General features: G+C 34.7%; 1 protein-coding gene across 1 annotated transcript; it reads right to left on the bottom strand.

Annotated features, from left to right (window-relative positions):
- Positions 1 to 830: 830 nt before the first annotated feature.
- Positions 831 to 9,866, bottom strand: LOC131841495 (uncharacterized). The gene is made up of 6 exons (XM_059189817.1): positions 9,645 to 9,866; positions 7,993 to 8,128; positions 4,656 to 4,789; positions 1,981 to 2,195; positions 1,602 to 1,747; positions 831 to 945 (listed from the first exon to the last, which is right to left on the bottom strand). Exons 1-6 carry the CDS (start codon positions 9,687 to 9,689, stop codon positions 875 to 877), a joined length of 747 nt encoding a protein of 248 aa, XP_059045800.1. The 5' UTR covers positions 9,690 to 9,866; the 3' UTR covers positions 831 to 874.
- Between the last annotated feature and the right edge of the window lie 14,148 nt (positions 9,867 to 24,014).

Raw genomic sequence — 24,014 nt, 5'->3', positions numbered from 1 at the left:
CGATGACCTTTTACAGTCTCTTCTGATTTATGATATACATATATTTACACTTCTGTTCACTTCGAAGAACGAGCAATGGAAACTGTCATATTAGTATAGTTAATTTCTTTTGGACATCTTAAATGCTGTTGGCCGCAGCTGGCCTTTACAGCTTTACGGACGATAGAGGGCGAGTGCAGATACGAGTAACTCTCCAAACCCGCGGCGGGACTTATGGAGCGGTAAAGACCAACTCCCGCCTGACGATTTTACTTTGAGGGCACCGCTAGAGGTTCAAACCTCGGATCAGGCCATCGTAATATCGATCCCTTTTGAATTGGCTTGTATCGATCGGAGGGGTATGGGATACAGTTAGAAATAATAATTGCATTTAATAATGTCTAGTAAGACAAATTCTTTATTGTCTACTAAGCATTGCTGTGTCTAAACTGTGTCACCCCACCTTACATTTTCCTATTGTTATTTAGTATATAAGATCATTATTTCTATGTACATAATGTCAGTCTATTATCATCTGTAATATACATCGTCTCTTTCAACTACATCGTATTATTCACCCGCAACAGTGGTGACCCCGACGTGATCAAGACGATATCTGGGAAAACGACGAGATCAAACAAGAGATCTCTGTCTGACGGCATCCTGCGCACCACCGATTAATCCGCAACAGGGGGTATGATTTATTGAAACAAATACCTCTGTAACTAATATTTTTATTTACATATTCACATATAAGTAATTTGTAACATTGAAATAAGTATAATATAACTTACATTAGTACAAATATCCTGACTAAATATTAATGTCTATCACAACATTCAGTTTCTTATGCGAGTTTAATTGAAATGGAGCGCGCGCGCATATCTGCGCGCGATCATAACGAAGGCAATAGGGAGGCGCACGCGCACAGGACGATCAGAGCAGCGCTGCACGCAGCGGTCACACCTGCAGGAAAAAACAAATCTTATATATAAAATTCTCGCGTCACAGTGTTTGTAACAAAATTCCTCTGATGCGGATTAATGGATTCTTATGAAATTTTTAAGTATAGTACGTTAATAATTTTTCGTACCACCTAAGTGGTAAGGTTAGTCCGCGAGATCTTTGTTGTTGAAATCCTTTTTTTTGATTAGGCTTTAAAAATATTTATATTCTACTATCAGCCCGATTATATAATCATTATTCATCATCATTTCAGTCAATAGATATAGATCTATTCACTGTTGAATTTAAGACTTTACCAAAATTTTTAATCGTCAATAACCTATACAGCAATCTGGTTGCAAATTAACATTGTTCATTTCCAAAATTTATTATCATCATCACCTCATCCAGTATTTATGCATTGGTGGCTTTCGGTAAATAGGGTTTTCCCAATAAATTCCACCAAGATCCTACATTTCCAACGTATACACTTCAAACGTTTTTAAGTTTATAATACTTACACAAATTCTAAATAGTACTAAATGTATAAGACCCAGGTAATGAATCAACAACTTCGGAATATGAGGCAGTCTATATCGCTGCATCATCAAGACCTTTCATAAAGTAACACAGTACGTCATACTTAAAGAAAAACAATATGTCATACAAATTTATACCTGAGGAATCTTCTCCAGTGACGGAAGCTGGAAGAGGAGCATCCTCTTTAATGTACAGAAGCTCGCTTTTCCTTGCATAGATGTTATAAATTGTCGCAACACAGCTTAACGAGAACTGGCCACTTGCCGGAGGCACAACGGTGTACCTGATGAATAGATAGATAGATACAACACACTCACAAGGTAAGGTACAGTAATACAAAGAAAAAGATGCAAAATACACAACTAAGTTGGTCAGTTAGCAATATACAATAATATACAAACAACTTGTGAGTAACATATACTATGTTACTCACACGTTTGTATTAATAAAACAGTGTGTTTAATTAACCATTAGATTAGTGTTATTATTATTGTTAATATATCCAATTACAAAAACGTTGCAACATTATTCCTCAACAATTCCCGATCTTCTTTATTCATATCTTTATCGTAGATATAATGATCGTGGTATACTTTGTTCAGGTTGGAGCTAGTGTAGGTGATGCCCATCCGATAGTGCTCCGCTTCCAGTATTGTGATCTCGAGTTGACTGAATGCAGCGCGTTCCTTGAAGTCTATATCGGAAACTCGCCAAGAAATTGTTTCGGCAACCTGCGAAAATACAATAGATTTATTATCCTATTGTTTAAACCTTTATTAATAAAGGATGACGAATATATAATAACGGACTATAGAACTAATATATTGAATAATTGGAATTAGATTATGATTTAGAATAATATTAATTTAATGACGACATTACACGCGTACATACTTTTAGTATGTACGCGTGCAGTGTCGTCATTGGCGAAACCAAAATAAAAATTGGCAATGCCTAGTGCATGCCGATAGTGCTGTTTGATTATGCTCGAACAGTAGATAAAGATGAAATATGAATATACAATAGATTTATTATCCTATTGTTTAAACCTTTACTAATAAAGGATGACGAATATATAATAACGGACTATAGAACTAATATATTGAATAATTGGAATTAGATTATGATTTAGAATAATATTAATTCTAATGTAAATGTAATAATATGTACGCGTGCAGTATCGTCATTGACGCAAGACCAAATAAAAATTAGCAAAGGCTGCCGGTAGTGCTGTTTGATAATGCTCGAACAGTATAAAGCTGAATGGTTTATTCGAATATCCGGTATATTATGAAATTAGATGAAATTTGAAAATTTATATTCACATTTTATTATAGACACTGTTCGATTCGATACGTTCTTGCCAGAACGGTCGTGGGTACTATGTAGTGGGGTAAAATGCTATTCGCCATTTATCTTTATTATGGTACCACCTACAGGTGCTTTGACTCGGTTGTTCCATGGCATGGGTGATCATCCACGGGTCTTGTGCCGTTATTGTATCCATAGATCAAATATTTTTCATTAATTTATTTTAACAACAATATTAGAATCCTATAACAAGAAATCCAAATCGGCACCATCATGTATATCTAATTCAAAATATACCTAATTTTCATAAACTTAATTTTATCTTAATCTTAATTTTAATAATGTCGAAGTTGTATGTACATTTTATCATGTTAACTTTCAACTATTTCGTATCATTATATCTATCCATGGAGGTATATTTTCCCAACAATTTGCATACAGTAAATGCCTATGGATGGATGCATATTACAGACAAAAATTTGTTATTATAGATCCAAATTTTAGACATATTCATTTAGGGATTGCTCTGTTTGACGAATTAATTATATGAGGATTACTATCCTCATCCAAAAAATTTCGTTCTAACAAATTAAGTTCTAAATGTTAGTTTTTAGAAGATTCTACGAACATTCTATTTAGTTCATTTGCAGAAGGAATAAAAACTACAGTACTGATGACGATTTGAGTTTCTTCACCCACTGTTCCATATTTTGTACACAAACAAAGAACAACAAAGTTATATCGTCTCGCTAATGAACAAAAATCCATGAATAATGGTGTATTGTTTTCAACTTCGCTCGGCGGTACAATGACTTCTTTGGAAGAAAACTTTTCTGCAGCGAATACTTTTTCGCGAAAATCAGTGAGAGTTGTTTGTAAGAGAATTTCAAACTTATTACCTACTATATAACATTACCGAGGTAGAAAATCTACCTGTACAGAATTGTCTGGGTGGGCAGTTTTGTTAGGTCTACTTCTGCCGTGACAAAATTATTGTTGTTGTTGTTATTATTTAAATTACGTATTTTTGCAAAGAAGCTGACCGTCCATCACCACTAAAATGGTAAGTGGTAATCGTCACCGATATACATGAATAGCACCACGGACGTGACGTCATTGGACGCTTGTCGGCTACCGCGTATTGCCACAATTGAGGATTACAGTATTCTTGTAATTTCACTACCTTATGTCACAATTATGTAGTGAAATTACAAGATTGTATAATTTTGCACCTGCCCACTCTCTGATAGGGGGACGGAGATGGTTTGAAATGTGGACTAAAAACCCCATTGCTAGCAATGTGGCATGCTAAGTTGATCTCCACGCGGTTCATCCTGGAAATCATCGTGGAAAATTGCCATTTGCCAACTGGCCTGACATACAATCGATAGCGCAGGCTGGTGTATCATTCCATTATCATCTATAAAGACTGCCTAATACTTCTCATGCGGGGGGAAGGGGAATGTTAGTAATGTGGACTCATGACTCCATTACTAGCAATGTACCATGTCAGGTTGACCTCCACGCGGTTCCCCCTGGAAACCATCGTGATAACTTCCGGGTGAATTTGTCACGATGGGCTAACTGATCTGACCTCATGTTTATCTTATCATCTTCCACTGGTGCTCCGCCAGCGTAAACCGTCAGCGCAGGCGGGTGCACCATTCCATTATCTTCCATAAAAAAATATTTCTGCATTACCATTCTGGAGGACTAAGATATCATGCCTCTTATCCTGTAATTTAACTATCTCACTTTTTACATGCAATATAGTTTAGAAAGCAAACTGCTTGGCGACTGAATTAGAGGTAATCTATACCATGTACATCATTCATAGCTACTATAGTCGTACCATATTTTAAAACAAAATCATCCAGTACCTTGTGATCATCAATAATCCAGGTGATGTTCGGGGCTGGGTATGCCTCATCTATTGAGCAGTTTGCACGCAGCACATCTCCTCTTGCATAACTATCCCGCGAGATGGATATATGAGGGGCTCGGAATGGCGGGTCTGTGGAGATGAAATAAATTATTCATTTGTTCAAAATTCTTTATTCAGGTAACATAATTTTGCGTAACTATCTCGCGAGATGGATAAATGCGACGCTCGGAATGGCGGCAGCAAAATTCAGAATTCTTTATTCGGGTAACACAATTTTTACTTCTAATATAAGTAATTCTTGTGTCGGGGTGTTTGTTACCACATTTCTCTGAAAGTCTACTATCTAACATCTACTTTTGTGCCCCTCAATGATAAGGGTGATCCACCCCAAAATATTTTTTGTTATTTTTTTTTATTTTAATGTCAATGGTTAAAATCTCCTACATGAATAAATGATTTTTGACTTGATTTGATTAAGTACACGTTTCCAGTTCAAATATTCATCCAGTTCCACTCCCAAAAATTATTATATTTATTTGAAATTATCCATCAACCCCTATTTTTTAATAGCGATTTTAATTTATATGGCAAAACAACGTCAGCTAGCTAATTTATATAATTGTTATTTCTTTCTGTGAAACGAATAATAAAGAGTTTTTCATTCATTCATTATAATTAGTCGGTTAAATAGAAAATGTCAGTATTCAAAATGTATTTTTTTTACAAGATAAGCACTTAAGGTTTTTTTTTTATTACATTTTTTTCTTTAACGTTTTAAAATTTACACAGAAGTACTATATATTATTTTAAAAGTATTTAGATAATGATTAAGACGGCGTGGTTAATTTAACTGACTTATATAAAAGGAGGCAATTCTAGCTTCTAATTTTGAAAAATGTCATTCTTCTATTTAATCGATGAATTGTCATATAATTATTTTGATTTTAGTGTTAGATATATCAACTCTATGTACTAGTAAAAGTATGTATTATAATAAAATAACAACTATATGACATTAATTTAACTATGTCTCTAACATAATTCACTTTAGCAATTAAAATACAACCTGCACATCCTGTACACAAAGACCGAATGCCGCGGCTTTTTTTCGACTACTCTAATGCTGTTGGCCGTAGCTGGCCTTTACAGCTTCACCGGACGTTATGGGGCGAGTGCAGATGCCACTCCAAACCCGCGGAAGGACTTATGGAGCGGCTGAAGGCCAACTCCTGCCTGACGGATACGACTTTGGTCTGAGGGCACCACTAGGGGTTCGAACCTCGGCTCAGGCCGTCGTAATTTCGATCCCCGTTTGAATTGGACGGGGGATCGATCGGAGGGGCGCCCGGGGGCGCCGGTGTGGAGCACCCGGGCGCCCGGTTGAATGCGCGATATTGTGTGTTTGAGGTCGTCGTCTTCGCCGGCGAGGACGGTGTCGTGTGTGTGTGTAAAAGTGTGGTCAGGGTGCCGTGGCTTACAAAAACCCTCCCTTTTATACAGAGAAGATATGAGTGGGGGTTATATGCAACTAGTTTAACGATACCGAGTAATAATGAAACTACCTTCTTTTAATATAAAATATCAGATTTTTCGACAATATCGATGTGAATCCTAACATTAGTTTAATTGCAATGAACTTATTGATATTGTTCCATTTAGGGAACATAAATCACAATTTGTTATATATTAATTGTCTATTATTAATGTGTTCTATATTATTAATTAATAATGTCGGCTCTAGACGAGGAATGTCATTATAATCCACGGTGTCTTAATTAACGTATGTACAATGTAAACTGAGGCGGTGTGACGTTACACGCGGAGTCTGCCGCGTGACTCTGTTATCTCTTGTTGCTATGGCAATGTTGATATCTTTGGGGTTTGATTATGACAATAATAATACTAGACAACTCATCTATACATATAAATCAACTCAGCTATACATCTATATATATATATATAAATTGGATTTTGGAGTTGAAAATTGGAGTGTCTGTTCGTAATATTGAAATAATCGTTTTTTATTACATGCATATGAATATAAATACATACACCAAAATAACATTTTTTATATTTTTTGTCTCTCTGTCTGTTTGTTCCGGCTAATCTCTGAAATGGCTGGACCGATTTTGATGGGACTTTTATTGGCAGATAGCTGATGTAATAAGGAGTAACTTAGGCTACTTTTATTTTAGAAAAATAAAGTTTAATTCCACGTGGACAAAGCCGCGGGTACAGCAAGTCGTAAATAAAAATTTTATCTATCTATCTATCTACATATTGTATATATTGGAGTAGCTGTTAGATTTCTTATAAATAAATATATATATTAATATTCTGTTTAAACTTTAAACGAATATTCATTACAGCTTTCTTTATAGGTACCTGCGTGAAAACTGCCAGGTGTTTTGTATTGTCGTTTTATTACTTGTTGTATTGTAGTTACACACACAAAGTTTGCAGACTATTACAGTAATTTAAAACCTATTGTTATCAATTTAGGGGATGCTATCGTGAACTTGGTGTTCTCTCGTCTCTATTAAAGAGAAAGTTGGTATTTTCTTTTGTTTATAAAACTGTAATATTTTAAATTTAACAATTATGAAATTATATCTCATAATTAAATGTTGTTTTATATGTCCAATTGTGTTTATATATTACTACATGTTTCCTGCGTCTTTGTTCGTTTTTAAGAGATATAGACAGATGACAACAGGAAATAAAGATAGAGCAAATTTTTACATTATTTGTAATTGGCTACTCGCCCCGGCTTCACCCGGGTGTACATGTATTATACATATAAACCTTCCTCTAGAATCACTCTATCTATTAAAAATAACCGCTTCAAAATCCGTTGCGTAGTTTTAAAGATTTAAGCATACATACGGACAAACAGCGACAGCGACTTTGTTTTCTACTATTTAATAAAAATGTAATGTAAAAATTTAAAAAACGAAGCATTTTATCTATATACTAGCTACTCACCCCGGCTTTGCCCGGGTGTACATGTATTATATATATAAACCTTCCTCTTGAATCACTCTATATATAAAAAAAACCGCTTCAAAAATCCGTTGCGTAGTTTTAAAGATTTAAGCATACATAGGGACGGACAGACAGCGACAGCGACTTTGTGCAAAACTCCTGTCGGGGTTTGTCAGCAGGCTCTCTCTTATACTCTCTACTCACTATATAGTTACTATGGAGTAATAATATTACATAATGTAAAATTTTGAAAAACGAAGCTTTTTATCTATGTATATCTATATAGTCTATATAGTCTAGATAGATAGATAAAAAACTTAAGATATGATGGTGATGACGGTACTTACCAACGACGGTGAGCGGCGCTGATCGTATGTCGGTGTGGAAGGAGAGCGCGTCAGCTGACACCTCGCACTGGTAGTCACCACTGAGGCGACGGTTCATGTTCACTATTCTTACTTGGTTGCGATCTGATTGCGCCAACTATTAGAACAGCATATATAAATATAATATATATATATACACGAAAAGAGCAATACACTGCGTAAAAAGTCGGATAATCACATGACACGTAATGGACATAAATTAAAATTACCAAGATTACGACTTGCAAAAACAATAAAACGAGGTATTTACTTAAAAATATAAAATGTACAATAAACTATCTAATAAAACAATGCAATTAACATCAACAGAATTTAAGAACAAAAAATAAAATCATATTTCAAGCAACATCCTTTTTACAATGTGACGGAACATCTGAATTCCAATGTACAATTATGACATTTTCCATTAAGTGACTTTTATTACTATGTTATATATTATTTAATTTATTATTTTGAATACTTAAAATTGTAATTATGACATAATTATCTTAAAAATGTAATTACTATTGACATGCTGTTGTGTAACGAGATTTGTTACATTTGTGAATAAAGTAATATAATAATAATAATATACATATACATTGTAAATAAACTGGCTTTTAAAAAAAATACGCTAACAAAAAAACTTCATAGTTGATAGAACTTTAATACTAAATACTTTTATAATAATTTAATGAATAATGAATGCATAAATGACGAGCGTGCATGGCAATACTTGTTCATGTACGGGTTTTTCATTTAATGTTAGACATAGACACCTATATAAATATACATTGTAAATAAAACATAATTAAAAAAAAAGTAATTCAATTTTTCTTGCCAGTTCTTCTCAATTGGATCTACATACTGAACAGGACGGTAGGGAAAAATATGATGAAACTAGATATTGCATATTATAATAATGATAAATTTATTATTATACAAATTGTTTATGAAAATAATTTATGATATGTATATACATATATACATAAACAGTTTATGATCATATAAGTCTGGAAACTGAACTAGGCCTGTATCTCAGTAGACCAGACCTCACCTCTCGGTTGTAATCATTATTATTTATATATTTTAAAAATTTGTAGAAAACGCTACGGTTGCAAAACCAGCGCCGCACAGGTGCATCCTGTGTGCATAGAGCTGAACCGGGGTCCTTTTGCTGCCTTTAATTAAGAATAGAATAGAATAGAATAGAAAATCATTTATTCAAATAAACTTAATTTATGCACTTTTCTACATTATTCGGAAAGCTGTCTCATCACAAGAAGAATAAGCAAGAAACTTAATGTGTTGCTCTTTTAAATAATCCTTGTAAGTTTACATTTACAAGTTGAAACGTGTGAATACAAACTATCAACCAGCACTAATTTATTTAGGCTCAAATATAAAAACACATTAAGATTAAATCAGTCGTAGTGATAAGAGCAGACCAGTCGCTACAAGCAGCATCGTCGTTCACGAGTATGACGGATGGCCAGCCATCACTGCGCTCGATCATATTGTAGGAAGCCCAATGACCTTAAGTATCCTTTAAATGTATTTCTATAGTGTAATTTAATTGGAGCAGTAAATTATACTTATTCTTGTAATCAATCATCATTAAAAATAATACTTACATCAACTGACGCTCCAGGCAGTGGAAAAACCATGGACGGTGGCATCTCTCTCGGGACATATCTGTAGAACTCTGTCTCAGATTTGTACCATCGTATTGAATACAACGGGGCACCTTCCAAATCGTAGGAACATTCCAGAACGGCGGACTGACCCTCGCCGGAGAGGACTGCTCGGGGTACCGAGATGGACAGATTGCGCAGTGACCACACCCCGCCTGGAACAATAAAACGGATTTAAAGAAATAGAAATAATTTTTATTCAAATATACTTATTATTCGACCACTCATTCGGCGGTACTTCAGAGACTTCTCTTATATAAGTCACAGGTTCGGCCGCACATGGAGTACTGCTCTCATCTTTGGGCGGGAGCACCTGGATACCAGCTCGGTCCTTTTGACTCGGTTCAGAGACGTGCTATGAGAATTGTCGATGATCCCAATCTCTCTGGCGGTATCGAGCCACTCAGCTTGAGGCGAAGTCTCGCCTCGCTTTGTGTGTTCTACCTATTATACAACGAACTGTGTTCTGAGGAATTGTTCGACATGATGCCGACAGCCACCTTTTACCACCGCACCGCTCGCCATCGACAGGGAATTCATCCCCACACACTGGAACCTAAGTGGTCCCGAACAGTGCGGTTTCAGAGGAGTTTCCTCCCGCGTACACTTAGATTGTGGAATGAACTTCCTGCCGTGGTTTTCCCACGAGACTACAGCATGGGGTTTTTTAAGAAGGGTATATTAAGGTTTCTTAAGGGTCGGCAACGCGCAAGTGGTACCCCTGGTGTTTCAGGCGTTCATAGGCTACGCCTACGGTAACCATTTACCATCAGATGGGCCGTATGCTTGATTGCCACCATCGTAGTATAAAAAAAAATGCAGATTAAAAAACAAGAAGAATGAGCAAGAAACTTGTATGTTGTTCTTTTGAATAGATGTTTTTTTTATATGTATAAACAATTACAGCATAACAAGTAAGAGAGGCATGCAATAATCAACATATTAGTGTAATCAGATAATATTGTCAGTGCTATGGATTTTAAGTTAGAGTAATCTCTAACTTCATTCAGAGATTCAAGGATTGACTTCACAGACAGATCGTAGGAACAACACCAACAGTTACGTCTTAACTGAGGTTGATAATAAAATTGAAGTGGAAACTGATATTAATTCATCATTTGGATTATACGAGGGCAATGGCCTAAGGCTACATCTCCAACACCAACTGTGCCAAGTGCATGTTTGGTAAAGATGGTACCTAATGGTAATATAGCTGAAATATAGTGAAATAATGAGTTTCATTGCAAATAGAAATATATATAATCTTTATTCAAATAAACTTAATATAAGCACTTTTGAATAGTCATATTTTTATTCTACCGCTCATTCGGAATGCAGACTCATCACATGAAGAATGAGCATGAAACTTGTGTGTTGCTCTTTCAAGTAAGTATTGTTTAAATTAAACCTACATTGAAGAGGATTAAAATAAACGCAGTAAATAATTAGTACGTTAATATAAGACTGAAATATGATATCACAATTAGAAGGATAGTAAAAATAAATCGTGTTAAAACTCAAAATCAAAACTTTTCAGCTCGTTCTAATATTTCAAAAGAAAATCAAACTGGGACCTTTTAACTTTGAAACAAGTATAGAATATCCTTTGTCCTTATAAGAAGTTTAAATGAAAATGATATTCTCTTATAATGTGTATTGATAAAAATATAAATATATATATAGAATGACAACAATACAGAAAAGCATATATATATATACTAGTATTATTATATTATATGTATAGTTCGTCAGCATCACAATTATATGATATTTATAATTATACTACCTACCCACACCGGCTTCGCACGGGTGTACATATATTATACATATAAACCTTCCTCTTAAATCACTCTATCTATAAAAAAACCGTTTCAAAATCCGTTGCGTAGTTTTAAAGATTTAATACATAGGGACGTACAGACAGCGACAGCGATTTTGTTTTATACTATGTAGTGATCTCGCCCTATTTTACATAATATCTTTTAAGATTGTAGCCTATACATTATTCTCATGTATAAGCTATATTACTGTAAAGTTTCATCAAAATCCGTCCAGTAGTATTTGCGTGAAAGAGTAACAAACATCCATACTTACAAACTTTGGCGTTTATAATACTATTAAGATATACAGATATGTATATATTATTCATGAATAAAATTATAAGCGAAAACAAGGGTAGTTTATTATTTTCGAACCTGCGACCGTCAGAGGTGCTGTACTAAACCGCTAGACCACCGAGGTCGTCTATGTATATACAAAGTTTGCAAAACAAATCTCCCGAGTTAAAGGTGAGTGGCGGGCAGGTGCAGCAAGTGATTAGTGGGTAACCCGGGACAAGGGGGCCGGGACCCGGGCCGGGGCCGGGTCTTACCTGTGTCACTCCGAATATCGCCCCATCAGAAGCCTGAATTCCAGAAGTTTCTACGTTTAATATGTTTCTGAAATATGTACCAGATATAGTTGCTTGAGGAATATCTAATATTTTTTCCTACCTTTGAATCATCATTTCTTATCATCATCATCACCAATCCGCGTAATTCAGATTCAATTTCTAATAGATGCGATTACAACTATTGAATTTTTTAATCCATTTTAATTCTAAATTAAAGTTTAGTTGATAATGCTTTGATATTGCAGCATTTTGACACACTACCGCAACATTTCAAAATCACGTGTTCGATTCCCGAGCAATACAAAAAATTTTATTCATTAGAATGTTTGTCTGGGTGTTTTCTATTCACTTTATGTATGTATTTACAAAAAAAAAGTGTTTGTATCAAAATATGTAATTAGTTATCTTGGACACAGTCCATACATCTCATTTCAGCATTCATCTACACATATAAAAATAAAATTGGAGTATCTGTTTGTAATATTGAAATATTTTTTTTACTACATGCATATGGATATAGATACGGTACATACACCAAAATAACATTTTTTACAATTTTTGTCTGTCTGTCTGTTTGTTCCGGCTAATCTTGACGGGACTTTTATTGGCAGGTAGCTGATGTAATAAGGAGTAACTTAGGCTACTTTGACATTAGAAAAATTCTCTAATGAACTTTTTTATTAAATTCCACGCGGACGAAGTCGCGGGAACAGCTAGTCCATAATATAAATGTAAATGGTTTGCATACAAACATACAACTCTGCGAGTACTTCGATGAACCCATTATTACCCTAATTCCTGTTATATACCACATTCTAGACGAGGATAGTGCGGTCACAGGCAATAGGGCTGTCGCAATAGCAAATTATTTCTAATTAATTATTATTGTAATAAAATTAAAAAGTGTAGACTCAATAACGATCGGAATTTGATCACCAATAGAGAAGTTCGTAAGGCTTCCAGTAGCGGAACTTACACATGGAATTAAACAAAATAATAATAATTATTAATGAAGCAAATTATTTTGAATTAAGATTTTATGTAGATCTAGGCTTTCGAGATATATTAGAGATCGATTTAGTGCCTGATAATGCGTTGCTAAGAGGCTAACACATATTGCAATTTGGGTGTAGACTCAATAAAGGTCGGAATTTGATCACCTATAGAGAAGTTCTTACTTCCAGTAGCGCAACTTACTCATACTAATAGTAATGGAATTAAACAAATAATATAAATACGTTAACGAAGCAAATTATTTTTAGGTAATTGAAAAGGTAAACAATCTACGTGATGATTGTTGCCTAATTGGAGTATGAAGAGCATCATAAAAAAATATATCAGAGTTTGGTCACCGAACAGTCATCACTAGGCTTCTAAGATATATCCGAGCTCTATTCAATGACTGATGATGCGTCGCTAAGAGACCATCACGTGTGGCGTATATGGGTGTAGACTCAATAACAGTCGGAATTTGATCACCAATAGAAAAGTTCGTAATGCTTCCAGTAGCGCAACTCATACATGGTAATAGTAATGGAATTAAACAAAATAATATAACTATTGGTCACCGAACAGTCACCACTAGGCTTCCAAGATATATCCGAGCTCTATTCAATGCCTGATGATGCGTCGCTAAGAGGCCAACACGATATGGGTGTAAACTCAATAACAGTTGGAATTTGATCACCAATAGAGAAGTTCCTAACGCTTCCAGTAGCGGAACTCACACATGCTAGTAGTAGTGGAATTAAACAAAATAATATAACTCTATTAAGAAAGCAAATTTTTTTATATAAATAATTACAATAAGTAAGAGGCATGCGATAATCAACATAGAAATCGCTACACATACATTATTAGTGTAATCAGATAATAATATATCAGTGCTTTTAAGTTTTTCTATAAAAACTTTATTGTCGTTAACGAATTCTTCAATTTTATAGTAAGCTTTTTTTGCAAAGGAACTGTTTATATGACATTTAAATCTTTCTTCAGACAGATTTATAAGAGACTCTGATATTTTATTGTAAAACCTTACGCAATTGCCATAAAACGAATTACTAACTTTAGTTAAACATATTATGTTATCTGTGGTTAAACTATGAATTTTATTATCAAATAAAACTGCAAACGCAGTGAAATTACAATTCTTGATGCATTCGCTACTATTGGCTAGAGGACCTTCGTAAACTAGTGTTTTTATATTATTTTTTTTACTTTTGTACAATCATTGCGAGCATTTAATCATTTTTGGAGCAGAATAGAATGTCATGTGTAAAGTTCATATGTGATTTTAAGAACTCCAAATAATTTCAGATTCATGAATATTCTATTGTACCTAGCTGTACCATAACCCTATCAATTATTGCATCAGAGATCTTTACGTACTATAAAAGGAAGTAGCTCCCGTTGTCTATTCACTTATATCTACTAAACTACGCAACGGATTTTAATGCTATTTCTAGCAATAGATAGAGTGATTCAAGAGAAAGGTTTATATGTATAATTGTGTAGTTAGTTATTGCTGGTTAGTTGTTGATGTCATGACATGTTGTCAACCCTACGTGCAGGTCTACCGCACCCTCGGCTGTTTTCTCAGGAGCCCCTGTAAAGCCACTAACGACTACCGGATTATGCACGCCCACTAATCTAATTGATTGTCGTGTGTCTAATATAATGTTGCCATTACAGTTTTAAATCTGTACATATAATTAAATTTTGAGTGTCCGTTTGTAACATTGAAATAACCGTTTTTTACTCGCATTTATACTCATATGCATGTATATGAGTATAAATACGATAGATACACGAAAATAATATTTTTTACAATTTGTGGCTGTCTGTCTGTTTGTTCCGGCTAATCTCTGAAATGGCTGGACCGATTTTGATGGGACTTTAATTGGCAGGTAGCTGATGTAATATGGAGTAACTTAGGCTACTAATATTTTAAAAAAGAAATCTTTTATTTTAGAAAAATAAAGTTGAATTCCACGCGGACGAAGTCGCGGGAACAGCTAGTTACAAATAAGTGTTTGTGGCTATTTTTTTAAGCTCTTGACAGGGTTGTTCGGAATTCTATATGTTAGTTTGTCATTGTGAAACCAAAATGATTTTAAATAGTATTACTAAAATTCGTGTTACTATGTAATATTATATTATCTGTGGTATTACTAAAATCCCAACCAATCAATAATTTAATAAGAATGGTAACATCGTGTCATTTGTACAATTTATGGACGATGATATGTGTGCATAACACATATCATCGCAAGAACAATGATGTTGAACTTGAAATTTTATTTTATTTTCTCTATTTATTTTGTTTCATTTTTATATAGTCAACAATTTTGTTTTTATGAAATTAATCTTAAAAAAAATCTTAATTAGTCTGATATGTAACCTCACTGATCAGTTATTATTTGGCAATTCTTTTGTGGACTCCCGCGATACAGGTTCGACTAGTGCGGGGTCCAATGTATAATAAATTTAGTAATATTTATACGTTATTTGAATAAAGAATAAAAAAAAGAATAAATCTATAAAACTAATAAAAGTCACTTAATGGAAAAGTCATAATTTTACATTGGAATTCAGATATTCAGTCGCATTGTAAAAAGGATGTTGCTCGAAATATGATTTCATTTTGTTCTTAAATTCTGTTGATGTCAATTCCATTGTTTTACTTGATAGTTTATTGTACATTTTTATTTTTAAGTAAATACCTTGTTTATTGTTTTTGTAAGTCGTAATTCTGGTAATTCTTTTACGTCCATTTCGTGACATGTAATTATGATTCTCCGACTTTTTACGAAGTGGTAGATAAAACACAAATTGTTATGACTATTCAAAAATGCTTAAATTAAGTTTATTTGAATAAATGATTTTCTATTCTATTCTATTCTGTAGTGTATTGCTGTTTTCGTGCATGTCTAACAAGGAGTAGTATATGAACAATGATGTAACTGTCATTGTACGCTGTTCAACGACATACGGTCTCACAGAGGTGCGTCTATGGATTCCGCATATAATTCTGATAGCTCTTTTTTGGATCAGGACTTTTGCTATGAGAATCGCATTACGCCAGACTGTAATACCATATGGCAATGAAGACTGAATATGCGAAGTACACAGTTTGCAGTACTTTTTTTGATAGTACATGTACACCCGTGCGTATCCGGGGCGAGTAGCTAGTAATCTCATAAACCTTTCTTACTTCACCGAAAATATAACAACAATATGTATAAAAAAAAGGAAAATTAACAATTTCTACACATTCCCGTTTACAGGAAACATATGCGGTCCATTATCGAGCCATTCCGTTATTGCAGCCGTCATTATCTCAATGGAGTCAATACATCGCCGCTCTGGCGTACACTGCCGAGCATTTGTTACGTTCATTAGCCGCAAGTGAGAGTGTTTGATGGCAACGAATGTTCCAGGTCAAGGGTCGACGGAGTTGTCTAATCTAATTTAATGTCATTAATAAATATCTAGTTTAACTTACTATTATTATTAACTATTTTTTTTATAGAACAGGTGATTAATGGCCTTACAGCTCACCTGATGGTAAGTGTTTACCACCGTCCATAAGCACCAGGGGGAGGATAGAAAGGGGTTGTCAGCAACATCAAAGGAAGGGTAGAAGGAGATTGTTAGGAAGGGACTACAACTCATGACCCCATTACTAGCAATGTAACAAATACAATATCAGGTTGACCTCCACGCGGAAACCATCGTGATAAATTCCTGGTGAATTTCTCACGATGGACTAACTGACAAACATTTGGTTGTCATATTTATTAAATTTAGGCAAAAATTGTTGTAAAATTATGATAAAGAATTTAGAGAATCCACCAGGAAACCATCGTGATAAATTCCTGGTGAATTTGTCACGATGGACTAACTGACAAACATTTGGTTAGTATATTTATTAAATTTAGACAAAAATTGTTGTAAAATTATGATAAAGAATTTAGAGAATCCACCAGGAAACCATCGTGATAAATTCCTGGTGAATTTGTCACGATGGACTAACTGACAAACATTTGGTTAGGATATTTATTAAATTTAGGCAAAAATTGTTGTAAAATTATGATAAAGAATTTAGAGAATCCACCAGGAAACCATCGTGATAAATTCCTGGTGAATTTGTCACGATGGACTAACTGACAAACATTTGGTTAGCATATTTATTAAACTTAGGCAAAAATTGTTGTAAAATTATGATAAAGAATTTAGAGAATCCACCAGGAAACCATCGTGATAAATTCCTGGTGAATTTGTCACGATGGACTAACTGACAAACATTTGGTTAGCATATTTATTAAATTTAGGCAAAAATTGTTGTAAAATTATGTTGCAAAATTGGTTGATAAAGAATTTAGAAAACCCTGTAGCTGTGCTGCTATACTAATCTAAACTAGAGGATCTTTATGATCTTTCAAGAATAATCGTAACCGTGGCCAGTACAGTTTATATGTATAATATGTACTCCGTACGAAGCCGGGATTTGCTAGTTATTTATATAATCTAAACTCAATAATAATAATTAACACAGTACCATCTAGTCCCAAGCTAAGCATCTAATCTTATCACTACGACTGATTTAATCTTATTGCAAGATTATATTTGACCCAAAAAATTAGTGCTTGTTGGTAGTTTGTATTCACACGTTTCGACTTGTAAATGTAAACTTACAAGGATTATTTAAAAGAGCAACACACTAGTTTCTTGATCGTTCTTCTTGTGATGAGACAGCTTTCCGAACGAGTGGTAGATAAAAAACAAATTGTTATGACTATTCAAAAGTGCTTAAATTAAGTTTATTTGAATAAATGATTTTCTATTCTATTCTATTCTATTCTATTCTTATATATAAAATTCTCGTGTCACAGTTTTCGTTCCCATACTCCTCCGAAACGGCTTGACCGATTCTCATGAAATTTTGTGAGCGTATTGAGTAGGTCTGAGAATCGGCCAACATCTATTTTTCATCCCCCTAAATGTTAGGGGTAGTCTACCCCTAATTTTTTTATTTTTAAGCAAAACAACGTTTGCCGTGACAGCTTGTCTTATATGTAAAATTCTCGTGTCACAGTTTTCGTTCCCATACTCCTCCGAAACGGCTTGAGCGATTCTCATGAAATTTTGCGAGCGTATTGAGTAGGTCTGAGAATCGGCCAACATCTATTTTTCATCCCCCTAAATGTTAGGGGTAGTCCACCCCTAATTTTTTTTTATTTTAAGGCAAAACAACGTTTGCCGTGACAGCTAGTCTTATATATAAAATTCTCGTGTCACAGTTTTCGTTCCTATACTCCTCCGAAACGGCTTGACCGATTCTCATGAAATTTTGTGAGCGTATTGAGTAGGTCTGAGAATTGGCCAACATCTATTTTTCATCCCCCTAAATGTTAGGGGTAGTCCAACCCTAAATTTTTTTTTATTTTTAGACAATATTTTTAGTTTCTATTTTTTTATGGTACAACATACAATCCTAAATTTTCACCCTTCTATCATCAACCCCTATTTTTTTATAGCGTTATTAATTTATATGGCACAACAACGTTTGCCGGGACAGCTAGTTACATATATAATTAATGGCCTTTCGAACATAATTAATGAGTTTTCAAAACTCTAAAAAAGCCGGGGCAGGTAGCTAGTAAAAGAATAGAACCATAAACAAGCAAAATTAATCCAATATAAAATTGGTGCATCCAATTTCCCATCCATATTGGTAACACGGTATCCGAACTATCCCCAGCTTCGTTCTCAGTAATATTCACGTCCAATATACAATTTTATGTATGTGCATAAATATATTAGTGTTTTTACGAGTTCCCCAGGGATATGCTGGTAGTCACGTCAAGTTTTACATGGTTAATATTAAATAGAACATTATTGATGGAAAGTTTATGGTTTCCGTAGTTTTTCTGCACAATCTTGTTAATATTATAAACGCGGATGTTTGTTACTCTTTCACGCAAAAACTACTGAACGGATTTTGATGAAACTTTACAGTAATATAGCTTATACTTCAGAATAACATATACGCTTTCATGCGAGTAAAACCGCGGGTACAGATATTTTATAGCCGGAATTCACGTCAAGTTTTACATGGTTAATATTAAATAGAACATTATTGATGGAAAGTTTATGGTTTCCGTAGTTTTTGTACACATCTCTGCACAATCTTGTTAATATTATAAACGCGAAAGTTTGTGAGTAAAAATAGAAGGAAGGACGGATGTTTGTTACTCTTTCATGCAAAAACTACTAAACTGATTTTTATAAAACTGTACAGTAATATAGCTTATACTTCAGAATAACACACGCTTTCATGCGAGTAAAACCGCGGGTACAGATATTTTATAATAATAATAGTATATTATAAGAGTCTGTAATAGACCTACATGAATAAAGATATTTTGAATTAGAATTTAATTAATATATGTTAAATATCCCACTTTGAATATTGTCTCATTATTATAGCTGTTTGAGTTTGTTCCGTTGCTTTTAAAAAGCTGAAATAACTTTGGCGCCAAAATGTAAAAAAACATAATATTATAGAGATCAGAAGGGAACTGTAGAGAAAATATATATATTGTCATATTTATTACATAAATACATTATAACAGTTTTCAAAGTGATGTAATGTACAAATATATTTAAGGCTACAAATTAAAGATATATGTTTAGTGATTACAGTTTTAATTGTTAGTATAGAAGATTCCCTACTAAACATATCTATCGACAATTCACACAGCGCCATCTAGTTGCAAGCTAAGTAGAGCTTGTGTTATGGGTACATCAACAACTGTTTTGTAAATACATTCATAATATTTACAAAAAATTCGACGACCTCGGTGGTATAGTGGTCTAGCACACCGTACGTCCGATGGTCGCGGGTTCGATTCCTCGCACGGCACAAACATTTGTATTCATCAGTATATGACTGTTTGTAACGGTCTGGCTGTTTTCTATGTATAATATGTATGTAATTATGAAAAAAATTATCTATGTATTTGTATCAGTTATCTAGTACCCATAACACAACCTTTAGCTAGCTTAACTTAGGTCTAGATGCCGCTGTATGAATTGTCCTGAGATTATTATTATTATTATTATATATAATATACTTTTATATATAATAACAAAACACCCAGAGCGATATAAACAATCATACTCATGAATGCAAATGTTTGTACCGTGCTAGAAAGCAAACCTGCGACCATTGGAAATAAAACAGTGTGTTTAACCATTAGATTAGCTAGGCCGTTAATTTGATTCTTAGTCCATTTATTCTAACTATTAGTTACAATACTTTTGTAGTTTATTAATTTATTTTTGGGTTAATGAACCACTGTCTGGGGGTAAGGATTGTTAGTAATGTGGACTAATGATCTCATTGCTAGCAATGTACCACAGATCGACCTCCACGCGGTTCCCCCTGGAAACCATCGTGATACATTCCCGGTAAATTAATCACGTTGAGGTAACTGATCTGACTTCATGTTCATCCTATCATTCTCCACTGGTGCCCCGCCAGCGTAAACCGTTAGTGCAGGTGGGTGAACAATTCCATTATCATCCTTTAAAAAAAAACACTGTCTATGGTATATATCTCATTCATAAAGACAGACAAAGACATTGTGCATCTATTACCATCATACCCTCCTTTTGTTACATAAAATGTCAATTCACATTCAAACTGCGACATATTCCCGTAACATTTACAATTCCAACTCGATACATCGATAAGCCATCCGATACACTTCTGTTGCGACAGATCGACAATCGCAGTTAATTAACCGATATCGAGAAACGACTAGAAACTTCCACTCGACCCTTAAATCGGGAGCCCTTTAATTCATATTCAATTTCATCTACATATCCAGCGATGGGACTCGTTTAATTACAGACTTCGATTCCAGACCCGCTCATTATTTACAGTGCAATAGTATTTATATTAATTTCAGTATAATTTAGACTATATAATAGTAGTAGTAGTAATAGTAATATTAAAATACTAGCTGTTCCCGCGACTTCGTCTGCGTGGCATTTAACTTTATTTTTACTTCTAAAATAAAAGTAGCCTCAATAACTAAAAAATATTTTGTTCGTCTTAATTTATTCGTTCCATTAGGTACTGATAGGTTCAAACTAATATATTTACATCCTGTATCATCCCTTATTTTATCCCCATGGGGGTTGAATTTATCAAAATCCTATTTAAGCGAACGTCTTCATCATATTTAATTTCAGTTCAATCAGTCGAAAATCTAAGAAGATTTATTCAAATTTTCACCCCCTTAGGGTTGGAATTTATTAATATCCTTTCTTAGGGGAAACCTACGTCATAGTAGCTTTATGCAAGCAAAGTCTCAGCCCGATTGGTTTAAAATTGACAAAGTTTCATATAAACTTTCATCCCTATCTTATCCCCTTGGTGGTAGAATTAATCAAAATCCTTTCTTAGCGGATGCCTACGTCATAACATATACCAAATTTCAGCCCGATCCGTCCAGTGGTTTAGGCTGTGCGTCGATAGATCACTATGTCAGTCAATCACCTTTGAGTTATATATATCTAGAAATTTTATAATTAAATTACAAGGACAGTTAATAACATAATTAATTGATGAATAATAACAGTCTTAAAATACATTTATTCTTTAAAATACAACGACCTTTGATAATTATAATGCAATTATTTCTTCTTAGCATCGCTTTGTGTGTTCTACCGAATATATAACGGACTATGTTCTGAAGAATTGTTCGACATGATGCTCATGGTTATCTTTTACCATCGTACCTCTCGTCATCCACAGGGAATTCGTTCCCACACACTGGAACCTGAGTTGTCTCTGACAGTACGATTTCAGAAGAGCTTCCTCCTGCGTACACTTAGATTGTGCAATACCGAGGTTTTCTCGAGAGACTACAGCTTGGAGTTTTTCAAGAGGGGTATATTAAAGTTTCTTAAGGGTCGTCAACGCGCACATGACACCCCTAGTGTCCAGGCGGCCATAGACTATGGTAACCATTTACCATTAGATGTGCCATATGATTGTTTTCCACATCATAGTATAAAAAAATCCGATGTACCAATATTTGTATTAATGAATACGATTGTTTGTCCCTTGGTTTTTCTGCGTATATTATGTATTTACAAAAAAAAATATCTAAGTATTTAGATCACTTGTCCTGTACCCATGCTTACCTTAGCGTGGGACTAGATGGCGTTGTATGATCTGTTGAAGGATAATATATTATATTATTTTGTCAAATAGTTAATGACGTTTGACATAGCTATTAGTATCATGTGCTAACAATTAGTGCAGATCTGTGGTTAATTATCTCACTGTATCTGACGGTGTATTCGCTGTACCTGCCAATTATTGTTTAAGCTTGATTAATTATTTACTCTTGTGTAATGATAATATTGTATTCAATAATTACCTAATGTAATAGATATGTAATCAATTTGAGCAAATAAACTTGTTTATTTGACACATTTCTAGTCGCTGGTCTTCCGCAAGGATCTAAACTGGGTACGGCTCTTGAGCCTATGCTCTTTACTTATTTTGTATTAACTTTATTTAATTTAGACTAAATGGCCCATATTGATTATGCCCATGGTTATTTAAAAGAGTAACACACAAGTTTCTTGCACATTCCTCTTGTGATGAGTCTGCATTCCGAATGAGCGGTAGAATAAAAAAATGTGACTATTCAAAAGCGCTTATATTAAGTTTATTTGAATAAAGATTATTTCTATTTCTATTGTTATATTTTAAATAGGTACCTTATAGACGTATATAAGAAATAATAATGAAATATAAATTCATATTGTCTCTATGGTTACGGCACTGACGACTGCAATCTGCCACGGTAGCATCAATACACTACCCCTCTCGGCTAGTAGTTCTCCTTATGAAGGTGGGTAGCATATTGGTGGGTTTCTATTGTCACGGCACTGACGATGGCAATCTGCCACGGTAGCATCAATACACTACCCCTCTCGGCTAGTAGTTCTCCTTATGAAGGTGGGTAGCATATTGGTGGGTTTCTATTATCACGGCACTGACGATGGCAATCTGCCACAGTAGCATCAATACACCACCCCTCTCGGCTAGAAGTTCTCCTTATGAAGGTGGGTAGCATATTGGTGGGTTTCTATTGTCACGGCACTGACGATGGCAATCTGCCACGGTAGCATCAATACACTACCCCTCTCGGCTAGTAGTTCTCCTTATGAAGGTGGGTAGCATATTGGTGGGTTTCTATTGTCACGGCACTGACGATGGCAATCTGCCACGGTAGCATCAATACACTACCCCTCTCGGCTAGTAGTTCTCCTTATGAAGGTGGGTAGCATATTGGTGGGTTTCTATTATCACGGCACTGACGATGGCAATCTGCCACAGTAGCATCAATACACCACCCCTCTCGGCTAGAAGTTCTCCTTATGAAGGTGGGTAGCATATTGGTGGGTTTCTATTGTCACGGCACTGACGATGGCAATCTGCCACGGTAGCATCAATACACTACCCCTCTCGGCTAGTAGTTCTCCTTATGAAGGTGGGTAGCATATTGGTGGGTTTCTATTGTCACGGCACTGACGATGGCAATCTGCCACGGTAGCATCAATACACTACCCCTCTCGGCTAGTAGTTCTCCTTATGAAGGTGGGTAGCATATTGGTGGGTTTCTATTGTCACGGCACTGACGATGGCAATCTGCCACGGTAGCATCAATACACCACCCATTTCGGCTAGTAGTTCTCCTTATGAAGGTGGGTAGCATATTGGTGGGTTTCTATTGTCACGGCACTGACGATGGCAATCTGCCACGGTAGCATCAATACACTACCCCTCTCGGCTAGTAGTTCTCCTTATGAAGGTGGGTAGCATATTG

Source organism: Achroia grisella, unplaced genomic scaffold, assembly GCF_030625045.1.
Source record: "Achroia grisella isolate CSIRO2021 unplaced genomic scaffold, CSIRO_AGI_Agris_v1 utg17936, whole genome shotgun sequence".
In the NCBI taxonomy this organism is placed as follows: Eukaryota; Metazoa; Arthropoda; class Insecta; order Lepidoptera; family Pyralidae; genus Achroia; species Achroia grisella.
Note: the sequence above shows the minus strand (reverse complement) of the source record. Positions and strands in the feature narration are given on the sequence as shown.

Excerpts from the sequence above, each read along its gene's own strand:
- LOC131841495 (XM_059189817.1), bottom strand. The coding sequence starts at position 9,689 with ATGCCACCGTCCATGGTTTTTCCACTGCCTGGAGCGTCAGTTGAT. Across the intron at positions 4,790-7,992 it reads AGCGCCGCTCACCGTCGTTG|ACCCGCCATTCCGAGCCCCT; the intron begins GTAAGTACCGTC and ends TCATCTCCACAG. Across the intron at positions 1,748-1,980 it reads TTGAGGAATAATGTTGCAAC|GTACACCGTTGTGCCTCCGG; the intron begins GTTTTTGTAATT and ends TCTATTCATCAG.